The 19,543-nt window shown below is 35.6% G+C and overlaps 2 protein-coding genes across 2 annotated transcripts in view; one reads left to right on the forward strand and one right to left on the reverse strand.

Moving 5' to 3' along the window:
* LOC143535355 (leucine--tRNA ligase, cytoplasmic-like) overlaps positions 1-19,543 on the reverse strand; it is a 129,453-nt gene that overhangs the window by 10,430 nt on the left and 99,480 nt on the right. The gene's annotated exons all lie outside the window — the stretch shown is intronic.
* LOC143535328 (uncharacterized) lies at positions 14,679-17,767 on the forward strand. Its single transcript, XM_077029612.1, has 10 exons — positions 14,679-15,061; positions 15,704-15,798; positions 15,894-15,961; positions 16,031-16,074; positions 16,191-16,268; positions 16,362-16,515; positions 16,637-16,789; positions 16,884-16,994; positions 17,198-17,263; positions 17,364-17,767. The coding sequence occupies exons 1-10, from the start codon at positions 14,727-14,729 to the stop codon at positions 17,448-17,450; spliced, it is 1,191 nt and encodes a 396-aa protein (XP_076885727.1). The 5' UTR covers positions 14,679-14,726; the 3' UTR covers positions 17,451-17,767.

Here is a 19,543-nt window from a genome sequence, read left to right on the forward strand (position 1 = left end):
TTTGCCGCCTTCCCCACGCAACGACTTTCCACGTAATTATGTGGTGAAAACCGGCATATCCGTGTTGAATAAATTAACCGTTCGACGCGCGGTTGTTAATAGGTTAGTGTTCAGTTTCCTCTATCATGATTCATGCGGATAGACCGGCACTTTCATTTAGTGGGATGACTGAACTTTACCCTTCAACTGACCTGCGTGAAGGTTTGCCGTTTTTTGGGTTTATGCAGGTTTTGCCGCTTTCCCCACGCAACGACTTTCCACGTAATTATGCGGTGAAAACCGGCATATCCGTGTTGAATAAATTAACGTTCGACGCGCGGTTGTTAATAGGTTAGTGTTCAGTTTCCTCTATCATGATTCATGCGGATAGACCGGCACTTTCATTTAGTGGGATGACTGAACTTTACCCTTCAACTGACCTGCGTGAAGGTTTGCCGTTTTTTGGGTTTATGCGGGTTTTGCCGCCTTCCCCACGCAACGACTTTCCACGTAATTATGCGGTGAAAACCGGCATATCCGTGTTGAATAAATTAACCGTTCGACGCGCGGTTGTTAATAGGTTAGTGTTCAGTTTCCTCTATCATGATTCATGCGGATAGACCGGCACTTTCATTTAGTGGGATGACTGAACTTTACCCTTCAACTGACCTGCGTGAAGGTTTGCCGTTTTGTGGGTTTATGCGGGTTTTGCCGCCTTCCCCACGCAACGACTTTCACACTTATGTATGCGGTGAAAACCGGCATCAGTGTTGATAGTTCATAAAGTATAAATGTAAAATCATCAACGTCGATGTTCTAAGGAGAATCATTTCCATTAGAAGTGGCTCTGGGCCTTTTCTTTACAAATTTGGAATTGATCTACATGCAAACTGTGTAATTGAGCTCCCTTCCCTGTTGTTGGGATGGGAGTGCCATCGAGCCGATATGCACCTGTTTCGGGATCTCGTTCTTTACGCAGCATGTAGTCTCCATATTAAAGCTGGAATTTTTATTCGTGTTTTCCCCAGCTGGGGTTCAACACGGATCAGCCTGCTCAGCGTTCATTGCGCCACGAGGTGCGCGAGCGTCCCATCTCTGACATATGCTTCGACCATGTCCTTTACGTCTATGCATTCTTCAGTGTTGTGGCCTTTTGTCCTGTGAAAGTCACAGTATTTGCTCCGATCAGCATTGGGACGATGTCGGATTATTGGAGCCTTTGGCCATGGGAGCTCCTCAGTGGCGAATATCTCGGTGACGCTTTTGGTGAGTGGCGTCCATCTGGAGTTCTGGTTCGACCGTACGTTATCCCTTCCGCCTAACCGATGTTGCAAGCCGGATGAGGTGTCAAAGTTTACCCTTGACTGCCAAATGCCTAGCTTCCGCTTTTTGTTTAATCGGGCGGTAAGGACGTTGTCTTCCCTTGTTTTCTGGGTGTAGAGGTTTGTGTTCTGGGGGAGATCTCTACCCAGTTGCTTCTCCGTTTCCGCAAAGCGTTTAGCTGCTGTCATGATGGCATCCCATGTGGATGGCATGCCATCTTTACCCGTTAAGGTGCGGATGAGCTCTGGGTCGTTCGCGCCCTGGATGAAAGCAGCGTGAACAAGATCTTCGCTGATATTACCCAGACTTAGCTTCTTTGAGTTGAAGCGAGTGATGAAGTCTGGCAAAGATTCATCTTCATCTCGAATGCATTTGAGGATTGTCCATTGCTCCTCGGTATACTTTCTTTGCTGGCTGAAGTGTTGGCAAAACTTCTGTTGGAAGTCTGCCCAGTCGTAGATGTGGTTGACCGGTAGACGATCGAACCACGCTCTAGCAGCCCCAACAAGCGTCATTTGGAACATGTAACACCACGTAGGTTCCGTCCAACTACTGACGGTTGCCCCCGCTATGAACTTGTTCAAATGATCGTCTGGATCAGATATACCATTGTAAGTGCCGATGTTGGACATCTGTTTGGCACTTTTCGGGGCGATTGCTTCCGCAATGTCCCTTGCAAATTTGGACGTTCCCGCATTTGCCACAGTTGGTCTGAATGTTTTGGAGAAGTCACGTGGACTTCCACCTGTGTTTTTTGGTTTGAAGGCTTCTCCAAAACGCCTTCTCGGTTGGGAGTCCGTTTCCTTACGCTTCCCTTTTGCCCTATGGCGAGGGTTCGCGTCGGTGTCGGATTCCTCCGAGTCATCGTCCAAGTATTCTTCGAATTCGTCAGCCTGTTGGACGGAACGCAAGCGTTCGTCCAACTCAGCTTGGAATTCCTTCTGACGTGCCTCCGCCCATGCCTTAACTTCATCGAGTGTTTGGCGGGGGAGTCTTGTTCGTTTCTCTAACTGGGTATCGGTGAACCCCAGTGAGCGATTATTTACTGCACTTGCCCCAGCTTGGGTAACTGGGGTAGTGTTCGTAAAATTTACTTCACTTGCCCCGGTTTGGGTAACCGGGGTAGTGTTTGTAAAGACTGTGTAGCCGATATTCCCCCCAGTAGCTGGGGTTGTGGTTACCGGAGTTTCTTTAACCATCTTTCCAGAAGTTTGAAAAAACTGAAAAGAAATGAAGTTCTAGCTTTTATGCATGGATGACGCCAATGAAGAAACACTAACCGGACCCCTGGCAGATTACGGGTAACCTGAGGGTTAGATAGATGTTTCCCACGAGGGGTTAGACCCGGCAAAGATGGTTCTTCTGATAACCTGCAAAGCAGACACCGTGAGCTTGTCACTGAGAATGGGGGGTTCCTCCTTGTGACCACCCTCCGGCGTGAGAATCAGACTAGATTGCTCTTTAAATATAAATGTATATTAAGAGATTGCTAGAGCAGATATCAGGTATAATATGATGATAATGTGATAAGATATGATAAGATGAGATGATCATACCATTTGGGGTATTTATAGCCGAAGGTAGGTTTCCAAGGAGGAGTGGCCGGCTGAATAGTATTCCTGTTCCACCAACTGTGGCCTACGCACGTGCCCTGCTGGTAGTTGGTGGGTAGGCAGCGGCTGATAGTGACCAGGCCTGCTGTGTACTATTCCTTTTCCACCAACTGCCGGCTATGCACGTGGTATGACAGGAGTTGGTGAGTAGGCAGCGGCTAATAGTGACATACAGTACAAGAGCATGCTGCTCGCCATACTGTTGTCAATAAGCTGTCGTATCTTTAGTCAGATCTTTTGCCATACCTCGTCAGGTACAGTACATAAGATCTTCCCGTATCGTACGGACTGGCTTATTTGGGCGGGAGTATTCCCCCTCCCGCCCTTGTGCGGGATTGTTCCCGGCTTTGCTCATTCCTTCAGGTGACACTGAATGATTGAGAGCTAAGTGCCTTGTGCGTGTAGCCTTGCTGCGCGGGTGGCCTTCCCTGATGGCTTGTATCCGCAGCTGCGGGAACAGGCAGAGTCCTTCACCATTAAGGACGTCACGTCTCTGAGCATGGTGGGTCCTGCGGATCCAGTTGGTTTCTGCGCAGACGTCCCTCTTCAAGGTGAGTCTTGCGGGTCCAACTGGGCTCTGCTGGGACCTACCTCTTCAGTATCACTTGCAAAGTTAAGAATGAGAGGATTAAATTTTGAAAGCAATATAAGTGAAACCTCAAAAGTTTAGAAGCCAGTCAAGTTATAATTAAGGAACCGACCTGCTCTTAAAGTGCGTATAGAACGATCATCAGATAAGGGCTTTTGCAATGATACAAGATTTAAGTTGGATGTCATTCGAAGAATGTAGTAGGCAAAGCTTTATATAAGTGAGACAAGATTTTGTTTTATTTCATTTCCCTGCAATAAGGTAAAAACAGAATTTTTTATTAAATTTTATTGATATACCATGAACATTTTCATTACAATGACCCATTACAAGTTTCCTCAAATAATATACATAATTATGTATTGGATGATCCTGAATCAAGATCTTCAGGGAAATTTTTATTGGTCAAGATAAAAAGCATTTTGATATCCATCTAGTCATATTAGATGTTTATGTAATAGCATATAAATAGGCTCCTGGGTCAAGATAAAAAGCATTTTGATATCCATCATCCAATACATAAATATGTAATAGCGTATATAAATAACCAGAAAGAATTCGGTATCTATAAATAGAGATGAAATATATCAATGAAAATTTCAACAGATGTGTATCCTTAGCAATTCATCTGATACCTATTTATTCAAGGATAAACCTGAAAAGAAGAATGTTGGTGTAAATTAATTAGCCCTATTTCTCTAATACTTAAAATAGGGTGAGAACTAGGGGTGTCAATTCCTGACACGACCCGAAACCCGACACCAAAAAATATAGGTTTTTGGTTGGCTGACACGACCCGTTTTCTTAAACAGGTCAACCCGAACCCGACATGTTTAAAAAACTGGTCAACCCTAATCCGACCCGTTAAAAATTGGGTTGATATGTTAACCCGGTTAAGAATTTTAGAGAAGTTAATATTTTGATTTTAAAGATAATAAATTTTAAAAATTGAAGTTAAATACTTACATTTTTTAATTTTCATATATTAATTAACTTTTAAAAGTAAAACTAATTTCTTTTTAAACTACTTTATTTACTTTTTACTTCCAACATTTATATTTTATTAGTTCCGTCCGTTCTCTGGTTATTTCCATTTGTCTATTCTTATCTTGAACTAAATATGTGAATATAAGTTTGTTAATTGGGAATGAGAGGTAAATACACAAAAACAATTAGATCTATCACAAACAATTAACAACTTTTAAACGAACTAGTGGTAGAGCCAGCGCGTTGCAGCAAGGCACGCAACGAGTTCAGTTCATTATGGTACCGGCATTTGCTATAACAAAATTTATTGTTGGTATAGTTTACAATGCAAAAAATATAAAAATTATATACAACAATATCCAAAAAAATAAACTAAACAAAATACGGACGAAGCATTGCATTGGAAAGATATTTAGTAACGACAAATTGTAAACACATCTTGATTTAAACAAAGCCAAATTACAAATCTCTACCCATAACCATGGTACATAACACCATAAACTCCCCTGTGAGCATAAACCAATATGGTACCGGCATTCAAAACAGTATAGTAAATATCTACCCATAATCCTCTTGTCAATTCGGTGCCCTGAAGCATCGCCCACATGGAATGTGTTCACGGTTATACCAGGTAGGGGTTTCTTTTCTCAAAGCCGGTTAGTATCTGACCCGATTAACCGGTCTAACTGGTTATTTCCCGCCAAATAATTAACCGGTTAGAAAACTAACCTGTTATCGGTTAACCAGAATGTGGTTAGAAAATTAACCGATGTATATGTACCTTATTGAACATGAACATTGTGGTATATGAACCTTTATGGTATTAGCCTTGGATTATATGGCAGGTTGTAAAAGGTTTTTGGGTGTGGGTTGTTGCCGGGTCAGTAATCAGATTTGTGTTGTTATTTCAAGCTATGTTAATATTTAGGTTGTGTTTGGGTTGTCATGTTTAACCCGCTTAATTAAACGGATCATGTTTGCGTTGCATTGTTGATATGTTCAAGTTGATTAGACATGTAGAATCGTTTAAAACTAGAATAAAAAATAAAAACATATCTAACTAATATATTATAGAAAAACCAATTTGTTTACTTGTCCTTCTCATAGGGTGTCCATATAATGTTTCATGTCATCCACTTTCCATGTTTATAATTTCCACATAATTAATCAATTAATTTTAATCCTAATGCTAATTAACATTTAAACCAATTTGTAACACAAGCATTGGTCAAACTTAACATTTAAAGTTTTGAATCCATAACTTAACATTTACTTTGACTTTATTACAAGAATAGGTTAAATTTTGTAACAACTAATTATAATTAACAAAATGATCACTGATGTGTGAAAAGTTTGTATAATATTTTTAACCAAGTTTTACCGAATTCACCTAAAAAACCACACAATCGGCAAGTGTACCGGTCGTTATGTAGCTAGCAAGTAAGAACGGATATCGAACCTAGGACACTATGGGTAAACTCTAATTATTAAACCTAATTAATTACTTACCTAGACTCTCTTTTGATTTTTATATATTTTTTTTTTCTTTTAATTAAACTAATAATACTTAACTAATTAAGAATTAAACTAAAAATGAACTTTAATAAAAATTAGACTTTAACCAAATGTTAGAAACGACTACCTAGGTAATGGAATCCTACTAGTTAAATTAATAGTTAACGAACTTGACTTGGTTGAAAAACAATATCTAAAAAATATGACACTAAAGACCACTAAAGTACGCTAGATCGTCTCCCGGCCTCACCAACGACACCCTAGAACTCTAATGACATGTGAAGCTCAATTGTTACAAGTTTGGATCACCTCTCGGTCTCACCTTACCTAATAATACTATGGTACCCCAAAAATCCAAATCACCTCCCGGTCTCTTTAGATACAATATATATTAATATAAAGGGGGTATTTTGAATTAATTTGAACACGACTTGTATCACAATAATCTAAGGGGACCCAGGCTAACTCACTCCCGTGCAATTAGTACCCAAACCCGCAAAAGACAAATATGACACAACACTAAATTGCCTCCCCGCCTCTCTCGAGATAGAATAATATAATCTAATCCGCTCTCTATAATTATTCCTACGATTTTTTGACCATAAATCGCAAACAAGTTGAAAACACAAAGTAGACAACCTAATCATGCATCTATCAATCACCAATAACTATCAAACACAAGTGGAGTAATTATTAAAGCAAAAATCGGATTCAATTACGCATATATATCGTGAACAAACAAATTAAAAACTTTACCAAAGCATCAAATCAACCAACGTCACATAAAAATTCGTCAAACCATTAATCTAACATAATGCTCAACCAAAACCTAGGTAGTAAAAAATTATTTAGTTACTCATAAAAAGATAAGAAACAAAATTAAAATATATGTCAAAGAGCATAATTTTAAAAGAATAGTAAAAAGAATTGCCTGCCGTTAAGACTTTTTCTTTCTTTTTGTTCTTGACCGCGGACTTCAATCTTTCTTTTCTTTCTTCTTTTGGCTCACCCCACGTGAGGTGGGGTTTTCTTTCTAGATTCCCAGCCGTTGACTTCTACCACTCCTACAATTAATTCCGTGCGGCCGCTGCTTCCTTCGTTTCTCCGATTTTGTGCTGGATTCACCACCCCTTCTTTGGCAGCTCACTTCTACGGCGGTAGGGTTTTTCACCCAATCAGCCGACGACCCTTGGTATCTAGCAAGCCCTTGTTTATAATGTCTTTCATCTGCATGTATGCACGTGGGCCTCCATCAGTTATGTTATTATAGTGGGCCTCGTAAATTAATATGTTACAGTGATGAGCCTTTTAATTAATCAATTTGTTAACTGCCAAAACAAATAAACGTTATGAATATGGCTTTTGTTATACTAAAACTCATCAAACTATTTCATCATTAAAAAAAGACATGGTGGTTTTACATTCTATTGTCTATGTTTCACGTTAATAATTATAATAAAAAAATAGTAACCATAATAGTTTATTTGGATATTTACTCAAGTATTCACTCGTTGGTCTCAAATATAGTAAAATTTTATACCAAGTTAATAAAATTACTTTGTTTTAGCTCCCTGTCTCTTGAAACTTATAAAATCCAAATATGATCCAATCGAGACTAAACCTTGATAAAAACCAACTCAAAAGTAATTTGAAGTGTAGAAAATATCTATGTATTTTATATAATTTAGCTCACATCAATCACAAAAGTTTTTTTTTAGTACTACTAAAATCTTGGTTTGACAATGCATTGTTCTTTAAATTAGTAGTTCATTCTGTTTTGAGTTTTTACTTTTTAGTATCTCATATTTAGATATCACAATTACGATATATGCATTTTAATTAGATATTATTTTTTAATGAGATTTTGGTAAAAAGTTATTTTATGTATTATGGATTTTAAAACTTTAAACACCATTTTAAATTTGAATTCATAACTTTAAGTATAATTGAATTCATAAAAGTTTAAAAGAATCATTTTATATATAACGTTTTATATATGTTCTATCCGTGTGTAACACGGGTACTATCCTAGTTTTATAAATATTTTATAAGGTTAGCCCGCCAATCCATTTACGAACAGGGAACCCATTTATTACAACACATCAAAGCGTTTACAACCATCAACTGTTTTGAGTTTTGACTCGTGTCAACAGTTAAGTTGAAAAGATTCTGTTTGGGTTACGTGACGAAAAAATATATGGTTGTGTTAGGATCCCTAAATTCAACATTTTAGTGATTTACCATTAAAATTAAACCATGAGGTTTTGAAAATCAAACCGAAATGTTAGTCAGCCTGGTCACACTTGACCTATCACCTCCCTGGTTCTATTCACATGTATCGACCAGCAAGGTTTAAACAACCTACTATTTTAATTTTATGGTTTGTCATTTCTTCAAGGTTCACAATTAAACGATTTCTTTACATCCAAATAGGGATGAGCTCGGTACGATTCCGATAATCCCAATCAGTAGCTGCGCGCTATAATAATCTATTATGGTTTGAATTCAATTTTTATCAATTTTATAACATTTATACAAAAACTTATATACTGCTTTTCAAATTATTTGAACAGTTCTAATCTCGTCATAACTTCATGGTCAATCTTTCTCGTATTAGAGTAGTGCCAGTCTGGATGAATCTTTCTCGGCATAACTTCATGGTGGTTGTTGGCTTGTTGCTGCTGCTAGCTAAATGGGAGTCTGTTTATGATACTCAGGAGAGCCTTCGCTAGCTTCAAATGTTATGGATCAATTACCCGTGAAGAACAAAAGACCGATAGTCTCATCACATGAGGGGGCCTCCTGCGATCAACCTTCAGCGTGAGAATCATTGGGGGTTTCTCCGGTGATCAACTAAATAGGAAAGTATGAGTGTAGGTAAAAATGAGTATAGAATGATTACTTTTGGAGCTTTGATCATGTATATATAGGCTAGAAGGACGGAGAGTAACGATGTCTAGGGCTATCGTGTGTCTTCTATGTGGGGGTAGTCTACTAGTCTGCATTGGATGCAAGTTTTCTTCTTAAAAGTGGTGTTTCGACCTATTTTGGTGAAACAGCTTGATCTTGCCTTCCAAAACCATTATGCAACCTTCCTTAGGCTACTGTTCGCCATGTAGCTTGTTGTCTTGGCATTCGGGTTCCTTGTACACAAATCTCTTCTTAACTGAAGAGTGATTGCTCTCCGTTTTCCCAAGTAAGACTACATGAGCTCAAATGGTGTTCTTTGAGTTAGATACATGTTTTCTCCCACTAAGAGAGACATATGGGCCTCCAATGATGCATATTTGGGTGTACCCTCACCTTGTCATCCGTTTTCTAAAACAAATGCATCAGCTAGTTGAAGAAAACAAACCATACCATGATCGTGGTCGGGTTGTTACAATATTTTGTGTTGATATAATTTGATTTAAGATCTTACATGACAATGGTTCTTATTAAAGCATATATACATAATTGGTATTTTCTTATAGATTTTTTGGTTTGTTGAAAATGTACAACAATATTCAACTATGTAAATAACAAACGAAGCAAAATTCTCTTCCTACAATATATTATCAAATGGTTAAAGTTAAAATACAAAGGAAAACATAAATAAGAATGATAAGAAGTTAAAATATATTGGAAATTAATTAAAAAAATAAATTGATAAGAAGGGCATAAAGGTAATAACTCATTTTTGTTTACTTTCTCTTTTCACATGTAAGACACATGTCAACTCCACCATAATTTTAAAACGTTCATAACTTTTTCATGCAACATTACTTTTTAAAAATATTTCACCATAATAACAAGTGTTTTTTTATCTTTAATATGAGTATCAACAAAAGTGGGTTTTTATATTGCGTTATTGGTTGTTCATTATGATTTTTAATTGGGGTTTTCTATGCATTGTGTTATATATTTTGGTCATTGTGCTATCAATTTGTACTCATATTAAATATAACAATTAAAACAAAGATTACGTTATTGTGTCTTTCTGTTTGTCATTATGTCTTTGTGCTCATCATTTGTCTTTCTACTTATCAATGTGTTTTAGTCATTGCGTATTACATTCATGTCATGATGTAATATGTAGTTTCCATTGTGTTTTACGTTTCAGGTCATTGTGTTATACGTATTCACCATTGTGTTTTATGTTTCAGGTTATTGTGTTATATGTATTCATTATTGTGTTTTACATTTCAGGTAATTGTGTAATATGTATTAGATAATTTGTTGTTATTTTATCATTATATTTACGTATTATTATTACACAGTCGTATTATTAGCATTTAAAAAAACACAATGATGTTGAAAGACACAATGACACAATGACGTAATTTTTTTTTATTTTTATATAACAAATTATATTAAAGATAAAAACGCTTGTTATTATGATGGTATTTTTTTAAATATCATATGAAAAGGTTATAGTCGTTTTAAAATGATGGAGAGATTGACATGTGATTTGCATATGGAGAGATTAAATATTATTGTTACTTTTATACCTTTTTTTTCTTTGTTTCCCACTTGACACATGTCAATTAGTTATGGTTTTTCACATTTATTATTTTTATTGGAATTTGTAAAATAACACATTCCATTATCAGATATAACAATATTGTTTTACCTTTATTTAATATTTGATCACTAAAGGCCCTTGAGTCCTGTTGTCATCGACAAAGTTGTCACTTGTCACCATATCAAGAACACGTTGATGAATTTATTCAACCACTGTTAATATCTATCCATGCTAATGTAAATTTGTATATCCAACATCTTTGTTTAATTTTCTTAAATCTCGTGTGTTTTACTATCAAATTAATATCTATCCATGCTAATGTAAATTTGTATATCCAACATTTATTATTTTTATTGGCATTTGTAAAATAACACATCCCATTATCAGATATAACAATATTGTTTTACCTTTATTTAATATTTGATCACTAAAGGCCCTTGAGTCCTGTTGTCATCAACAAAGTTGTCACTTGTCACCATATCAAGAACACGTTGATGAATTTATTCAACCACTGTTAATATCTATCCATGCTAATGTAAATTTGTATATCCAACATCTTTGTTTAATTTTCTTAAATCTCGTGTGTTTTACTATCAAATTAAAGTATTTTAATTGTACGAAGGTGTGTCTGGGATTATTTATTTTACCTTCTTATAATTTTTAATTAAGTTAATAAGTTATAATATTGTAACTTATGAAACTTTTCCCATTATAATATAAGCAATCCCGAACACCTTATTATTTTTTAAAAAGTTAATAAGTTATAAGTCGGTGAAAATATGCAACCCAAACACCCCCGAAATCTTCTAATTTGCATTAGCGTTTATTTCAATACTTTTATTTAAAACAAAGTGAATCCACCAATTGCGTTTATGTTAATAAGCTTTAGCTCAACTGATATGGGAGGAGAAATGAAGATTTGGGTTGTAGACTGCAAAGTCTCACGTTCGAATTCGATTCCAACCGGGTTTTTATCGTAGTGGGCCTTCGGGTGACGTGTTTTCCCCGGAACAAGAGATGTTGGGCTTGGGTTACCCGTTGTTGTCTCCAATCACGGGTTTATGCGGTTGCCTTTTGTCATTGGGTTACTCTGAGTGGCCAGACTTTATTCATTGATTGTTAAAAAAAACATGAGGTTATTATATATATTTAAACAACTTTTTTTAAAAGAATTTCGTGCCCTATAGTTTAACCCACTGTTTTAGCATATGTATTTATTGACCTGTAATATTAATAGGAAAATGGTTTGGTCTTCTTGTTAAGTCTTTACACGAGAGAACGGTGTATCCCGGGTGGAGGCAGAATTTTAGTTTATTTCTTTCTTAAAGTTTGTTAATTTGTTAATTTTAGCTCCCTAAGTTTAATAATATGAATTATGCCATAAAGTTTAACAATTTTGTTAACTATTTTTTTTTAATATCCATAAAATAAAATGATGTAATTACAATAGAGAGACGAATAAGCGGACAACAAGCTAAACTAAAATAAGAATAATAATAATTAAGTTTTGATATAAGGTTTCCTTATCGGGAGGTTCCGAATTCGATTCTCACAAGCGCAAGAGAATTCAAACTCGGGTAATTAGAGCATTCCTATCTCTTCCCCTATCTTAAAATCCGAAATTAAACTAAAATCACTAAATTTTATCTTTCTTTTTCAATTAAATAATACTTTTTTATACCTTTATCATTATCATTTCTCTTTCCTTCACTCAGAAACATTTTTAAAATATATTAAAAAATTATAGAGTATGAACACTAACTTTTCAAATATATAAAAAAATCACTGCAATTTTCTCTCCTCCACTCACAACACCTTACACCACTCCTACATTATAAAACTCCACTCACATATTCTACTGGATTGAATGTGAATCCTCTTAGTGCTTGATGGTACCGAGAAGGGATAAGTCATGGTATAAGATACCAATTTTGTACTGATTTTTTGATTTTGGAATCGGTACGGTACCGATATCAAACCGTTACCGTAACAAGTATTTTCAATATCGATACCTAATTTGAAGATTTTCAATACCAGTACCGAGTTCATCCTCGCCCGATTAGAAGCCATGGGGTGTAAATTGTATCATGTTCACTTTCTAATAGGGGTGCAAACGAGCCGAGTTGCTCGCGAGCTACTCGATATCGGTTCGTTAAAAAGCTCGATCGAGCTGAGCTTCATCGAGCCTGAGCCCGAGCTTGAGCCTAAAAGTAAGCTCGTTTAATAATCGAGCCCGAGCCCGAGCTTCACTTATCGAGCTCGAGCCGGCTCGCGAGCCTAAACGAGCTTGCCATTTATATAATTTTTTAAAAATATATATTTAATATTAATTAATTAATATACATAATGCTATGAAAAAGTAAATAACTAAATAATATATTTATACATAAAATTACAATAGAAAAAAATATACAAAAATAATTATAATCATATAAAAAATAATTGACAAATAGTAAACGAGCCGAGCTTGAGAATCTACTCATGGGCTGAGCTCGAGTTTGAGAATTTACTCACGAGCCGAGCTCGAGCTTTGAAAATAGAGCTCGAAACAAGCCGAGCCCGAGCTCTGTGTAAGTTAAAGTGTTAAACGAGCCAAGCTCGAGCCTAGTCGAGCTCGGACTCGGCTGTTTGCACCCCTACTTTCTAAGGTGTTGTTTGTTTTTTAAGAGGTAAAATGTCTGCAGTCTGCGGACCATATCTGCAGACATCTGTAGCAGAAGAGGTGGACCAAACCTCTGCACTCTGCAAGAAGAAGACTGTTTGTTTTTTAACGTCTGCATACTTCTAAAACTTTTAACATATAGCTTTATACAAAAAATACAAATTATCCAGTAACAGTTAAAGGTGTATAAATCCAAATTTTATACCAAAAAATACAAATTATCCAAAATTAAAAATACTCACAATATCAAAATACATAATCCAAGATTAACATGTAAGAGAATCATTAGGCCCCTACAAACAATCTATAAAAAAGTTCTGACATTAATCTCATAATCAAATCGTCAAGTTCCATAAGTGTAGCCATTGCCAAGTTTTGCCAAATCTAAACAAATAATTAATAACCCAAACAACCCAAAATAAGCCGAACTAATGCAAACAAAAACCAAACAACATGATGCAAACTAACCCAAACCGACCCAAGCTAACCCAAACCCGATAATAAAAATAACCCAAACATTTATTGTCTTACTTTTGAACACAAAAAAGAAAAGCGAACATTTTTTTTATTAATTCATGGAAGCCCAAATCCGTATAACCCGAACACTTTTTTTTAATTATATATGAACTACTTACGAGGTCGAGTTTTGGCTCGTTTCATTCATTATGTATGATTTATCTACTTTCGAAAATTTAGCTTAAAAACAACTCACAACCCGATGACATAAACCTAAACTTTCTACAAACCTTTTTCAACTAAAAACTTTCTATAGACTTTTTATAAGCCTAAACTTTTATAAACTTTTTTCAATTACAAACTAATAATATTGAACAATTATGCAAAATTATAATTGAACAAAAAATCCCTAATCAATTAACAACTCCATTGAACAAATCAATTAACAAAAACTTAATAACCCAATTGAACAAATCAATTAATAAAAGCCTAAAAAAACTAATCAATTAACAACTCAATTGAACAATCAATTAATAAAAACCTAATAAACTAATTGAACAAATCAATTAATAAAAACCTAAAAAAACAAATCAATTAAACAAACACAATTAATTAACAATTAGTGTGCATGGATAGGGAGTCGGAGTAGATGGCGGCCGAGTAGACAGCGGTGGTAGGGTGCGGTGGCGGTAGGGTGGCAGGCGGCGGGTTGGGTGGTCGGCGGCGGCAAGGAGGGAGGTTGAAGGTGAAGATAAGGAGAGGTGAGGAGAAGAGAGGAGAGGAGAGGAGAGTTGTTGGCTAGGGTTTTTTTTTTATATCTGATGGAAATAATAAGTTTAAAAGATGCTGAAAGACTATGGTCAAAGTCTGCACAAAGAAGATGACGCGTAGACGTTTTTTAACACAGTCTTAGGGCAAAAGTTCAGCGGCCCCACACCATCGAAGCAACTCTCTTTCTCTCTCTACATCACCATTTGAATAAACTCACTCACTCGCTCGCCCTTTGAATCCATCAATCTCTCTATCCATTCCCCTTTATCTCTCTCTCTCTCTCTAGGGTTTCATTTCATAGTCAATTAATTAATTAATCAAAAACAAATGACAACTCCTGGCACCAAGAACAACAACTTCTTACCTCCAGGTTTAGTTTCGAATCTACAAGATGTCCTCAAGAAGAAAGCAATCATCGCATCCGTACAACATCCTAATGATGACAAATCCAATAATAATACAAAGGATGAACAAGAACAACAATCAGCTTCAGCTTCTTCTTCTTCTTCTTCAATTGCTACTGTTACTGATGATTATGATCCTAATAAGCCTGTGATTTTTGTTACCAATAGCGAAGGGATCGATTCACCTGGTCTCACGTCTCTCGTTGAAGCTCTTGTCACTCAAGGTTTTTATAATGTCGCTGTCTGCGCGCCTCAACTGTAATTTTCTTATCCTTTATTATTATTATTATTATTATTATTATTATTTTCTGTTGTCAATTGCTTGTATAGTTAGCTACTGTTCAATTTCTGTTAGGCTAACTGTTAATCTGTTCATGGCATGTTAGGTTAGGGTTTTGAATTGGGGATTTGAAGTCATAATATCATATTTTGAATTATTATTATTAATTTTTATTTTATTTTAATTTTTTTATTTTGAGTTGTCAATTGCTTGTATAGTTGGCTACTGTTCAATGGATTATACTTATTGTGACTTGTGTTGGAAGAAAAAACTGGATTCTGATTGTTTAACTGCTTTGGGCACATTAGATTAGGGTTTTGAAAGTGATGATATCATATTCAGATATTCTGATAATCATTCAAAACAGATAATCACTTATTGGTATGTGTTCAATAGATTATACATATTGGCTCTGATTCGTGTTAGAAAATGAAACTGGATTCTGCTTGTGTAACTGTTTAGGGCACATTAGGACAGGGGTTTGAATCGGTGATTTGAAAGTGATAATATTATATTCCGATAACGAATTCTATCAAATAATCACTTTTTGATGTGTATGTATCTATGCTTTATGGATGAAATGTTGAGGTTTTGTTGGCAATTTTGTATTCGTTTTCTAGGGATAAATCGTTCTCTGGCCACTCATTTACATATCAAGAATCGATTTCTGTAAGCACTGCTGAAATCAAAGGTGCAACTGCTTATGAGGTTTCTGGTAAGCACAATTTTCCTTAACTTTATTGATAGTGAAGTATGGTTGGTTTTGGCGTGTTCATAAATTGAAGTTTTATTTGGAACTTGTTCATTTAGGTACCCCTGTGGATTGTGTTTCATTGGCATTATCTGGGGCATTGTTTGCATGGTCAAAGCCTCTTATGGTATGCTTTTCAGTTTCTGTAGCTGCCATCAATGATCAATCATTCTCATGCATTTTTTACTCACTTTAGGTGATTGTTGGAGTTAACAAAGGTCCAAGTTGTGGCCATGATATGTAAGTAGTGTTTCTTGGTGTGCATGTAACTTTGGTCTATGTGACTAATCAAGTAATTGCATAACTGCTAATAAGTTATTAATATCAGATAAGTTTATATTGTTATAATTGTATAGGTTTTTATCGAGTGCTGTGGCTGGAGCCAGGCAAGCCTTAATTAGTGGTGTACCATCTATATCCGTCTCTTTAAACTGGTAAACTATGCTTTGATTTCTGTATTGTTAGTTCTTATTACAGTAAGAAGTAAGAACATTTAATAAACTAAGACTTATGCTAATCTGTTTCAGGAAAAAAGGTGAGAGTCAAGAGAGTCATTTTAAGGATGCAGTCTCAGTTTGTTTACCAGTAATAAAAGCAGCCATAAGAGACGCAGAGAAAGGAGTTTTTCCTAAAAGTTCTTCATTTCATATAACTGTCCCTACACCTCCTACAGAAAACAAGGTTCATCTCGTTTTAAACTTCATGCTTTATAGTTATTGTCACTACAAAAAATATGTGAATGTTTTCATGTTAATGCAAATTTGTAAATTGATATCTTGTTTGCAATGTGTTGTGCTTACAGGGATTCAAATTAACCAAACAGAGTTTAAGCAGGTCCAAGCCCATTTGGCAAGCAATTGCAGCCAACAGAAATCCTTCAGCAGCCCGTTTTATGGCCAGTCAACCAGCCATGGGTTTGCAACTTGCACAGCTAGGCCGAGATGCATCTGCAGCAGTAAGTAGTTCATATTAATGCTGTTTAATCCTTTTATAATCAAAAATCACTTTGCATCTTTTGTCTGATTGTTTTGTTGTGTTTTATGTATAAGGGTGCAGCAAGGCGGTTAAACACACAAAAGAAAAGCTTGGAGATTGTTGAATCAGTTGGGGTATCTGGGAAAGTCGACCGCACCCGAACAGTGAAATATTTCAGGCTAGAGGTACTTAACCGGGTCGGGCTGATTTGAACCGTAAACAATATTGTTACAATGATAATTTAAATATTTGAATGAAACGATTTACGAGATTAACTATGCAATGTAGGCAACTTCCAATCCGTCTAAATCGTTTAGCTAATTTTTTATTTGACCCGTTTGAGATAGTACTTATGGGCATAATTGAAGTGTGTGTAATTGTGGTACAGTTTCAAGACAGCAATCAGGAAGAAACAGATGAGAATCTTGATTTCAGAGCCCTTGAGGACGGATTTGTAAGTATCTCATGTTTTTTATAAATGTTTTCAACATCTATAATTGTAAAGCATAATGATAATGTGAAAAAAAAAATCATTCTTTTTGTTTCTACAACAGGTATCTGTTACTCCAATATCTGTTTCTCAACTGATTGAACCCGACGTTGAAAAGGCCGCATCTGAATGGATTTCAGATGCGATTTAAACGGTTGATTGAAGTGCAGTAATCATGTATGTATATTTGAAGATGCAGATTGGTATTTCAGCTTTTAGCAATTGACATCATTTTGAGTTGTGTTGTTGAGGTATATTTTTATTTAAACTTTAATTTAATTTATTTTGGGTGAGAATTGAGAAAATCTTTCCCACAAGTTTGTGTGGCATGTTTTAGAAGGCCTTTCTGGTCTTTTGGTTATTTATTGATGACAAACTTGTCACTTTGTATTTTTTGATTTGGAATTATAATTTTGTAGTTTGTTGTTTAAATGGATATATCATATATACATGCTTTTGCTACATTTTAAGGTTATTGATTTTCTTGAAATTGAATGTATATGATTTGTGCCATTGGTTGAAGAACTTTTATGGGCTTAGCTCAAAACACAAAAGTGTCCTTTATTGGAAAGTAAAAAGTCAAAACCTTGACTTTAGAATATTCTGTTAAGGTGGTTGGTGTCATTAATGAGGGTCATAAAGATGGTGTGACAGTTGTTTTTTTCATGATTGTTGTTCACAATAATGATTTGGCTAAGTACTTTCACCTTGGTGAAACTGTGGAAAAAGAATTCAAAATGATTGATATGTTTAGCGAATTGGTCAAGATTCTTGGAAGTGAAGTTGTGTTGATAAATACTTAATTTTCAATGTATCATGAGGGTCCAAAACATATAATTTGGTCAACAGTCAGCTGATGTTGATGATGGAAATTCTTTTAATACAAATATATGGGTAATCAATCAAATAAATATAAATATACTATATAATAAGTCTTTAATACAAATATATTTATATGGGTAATCAATCAAATAAATATAAATATACTATATAATAAGTTGATTGAGTTTTGAGTTTTAGTTTGATGAAACAAGTGTGTTGCTATGACAATTATCCAATATTGGATCTAAAGAGTCATATGCAAGCATGTTTCTAAGGTAATTGTAACGAGTTATGTAGACTTTTCTGTAAGTTGCTATAAAATTTCCATATATTTCTTAAATCAGGTTTGTACAGAGAACTCTAGACACTTTTATGAGCCTTGATTTTTTTTAAAAAGTTAGTACAAATAAATTTGCAAATCTCAAAAACATAAAGCAATATTAGGGTGGTTGTGTCATGCGGTTCACATCTCTCTATCCTTAAGGAGTTAAGGGTGGTGGCAATGGTATCGATCCCCTAAAAGCTGAAAGTTTTTTTCATCTATCTTTGGTACATGGGTGAAGTGGTGCTCCCACTCCATCCCATCCCGAATTACTTCCCACGCCAACCAATTCGTTCTTTATTTATCCAAGATATCGAGGTGTGGTGGCCGCTAGGGAAGATTTTTGGGGGTACCGATGAGGGTGGAGTGGTGTTCCATCTTTCGCCCATTGCCACGTCCCTAAGTGTGAATATATATGGATGAAAGCCACTTAGCCTTTCTCATACGGATATCAACAGAGGTCAACAACTCACGCCGGAAATCAAGACTATAGTTGTCGATTATGAGCCTTATAATGTTGTATTGTCTGAATATGTAAATTCCCGATATGTAATCATGTTGATACACATATGTTCAGAACCAAGAGGAAGTTTTACCATAGAATGCTCAAGATCAGATACATCAAAGTGGCTATCAACTTGATGTTCCAGAGCCACAACTTCATTCTTGCCTGCAATGCCTATCTGCCAGATTTTCATAAAAACGGGAATGCACGTTAATAACATAATGCATATCTATAAAGGAAACATATTGTTACCCACATGTGGACACTTGTCACAGGCACATCATTTAGAATACCACCATGTGGATGACCAACAAGTTCCTTGACACCAAGAATTTCGGTTGCGACGTCAACTTCTATATATCATATAATGGAGCACTCACATCATTTAAGATACCACCATGTCAAAGACCAACAAGTTCACGGGCGACAAGAATTTTGGTTGCCACATCACCTTTTATATCATATAATGGACCGCCTTCATCAGGAACTACAACTTATTTTCCGTTCAAAACAGCAGTTGCCACATCATCTTCTATATCAAATAGCAAAACACCTTCACAAGGAACTACAGCTTACCTTTTTATCTAAGGCCTTG

Source organism: Bidens hawaiensis, unplaced genomic scaffold (genome assembly GCF_021521415.1).
Source record: "Bidens hawaiensis isolate Kalapana, Puna unplaced genomic scaffold, B.hawaiensis_p1.1 tig00010467_1, whole genome shotgun sequence".
Lineage (NCBI taxonomy): Eukaryota > Viridiplantae > Streptophyta > Magnoliopsida > Asterales > Asteraceae > Bidens > Bidens hawaiensis.

Coding starts and splice junctions, on each gene's coding strand:
- LOC143535328 (XM_077029612.1), top strand. CDS start 14,727: ATGACAACTCCTGGCACCAAGAACAACAACTTCTTACCTCCAGGTTTA. Junction 15,962..16,030: donor CATGGTCAAAGCCTCTTATG/GTATGCTTTTCA, acceptor TACTCACTTTAG/GTGATTGTTGGAGTTAACAA. Junction 16,995..17,197: donor TGAAATATTTCAGGCTAGAG/GTACTTAACCGG, acceptor ATTGTGGTACAG/TTTCAAGACAGCAATCAGGA.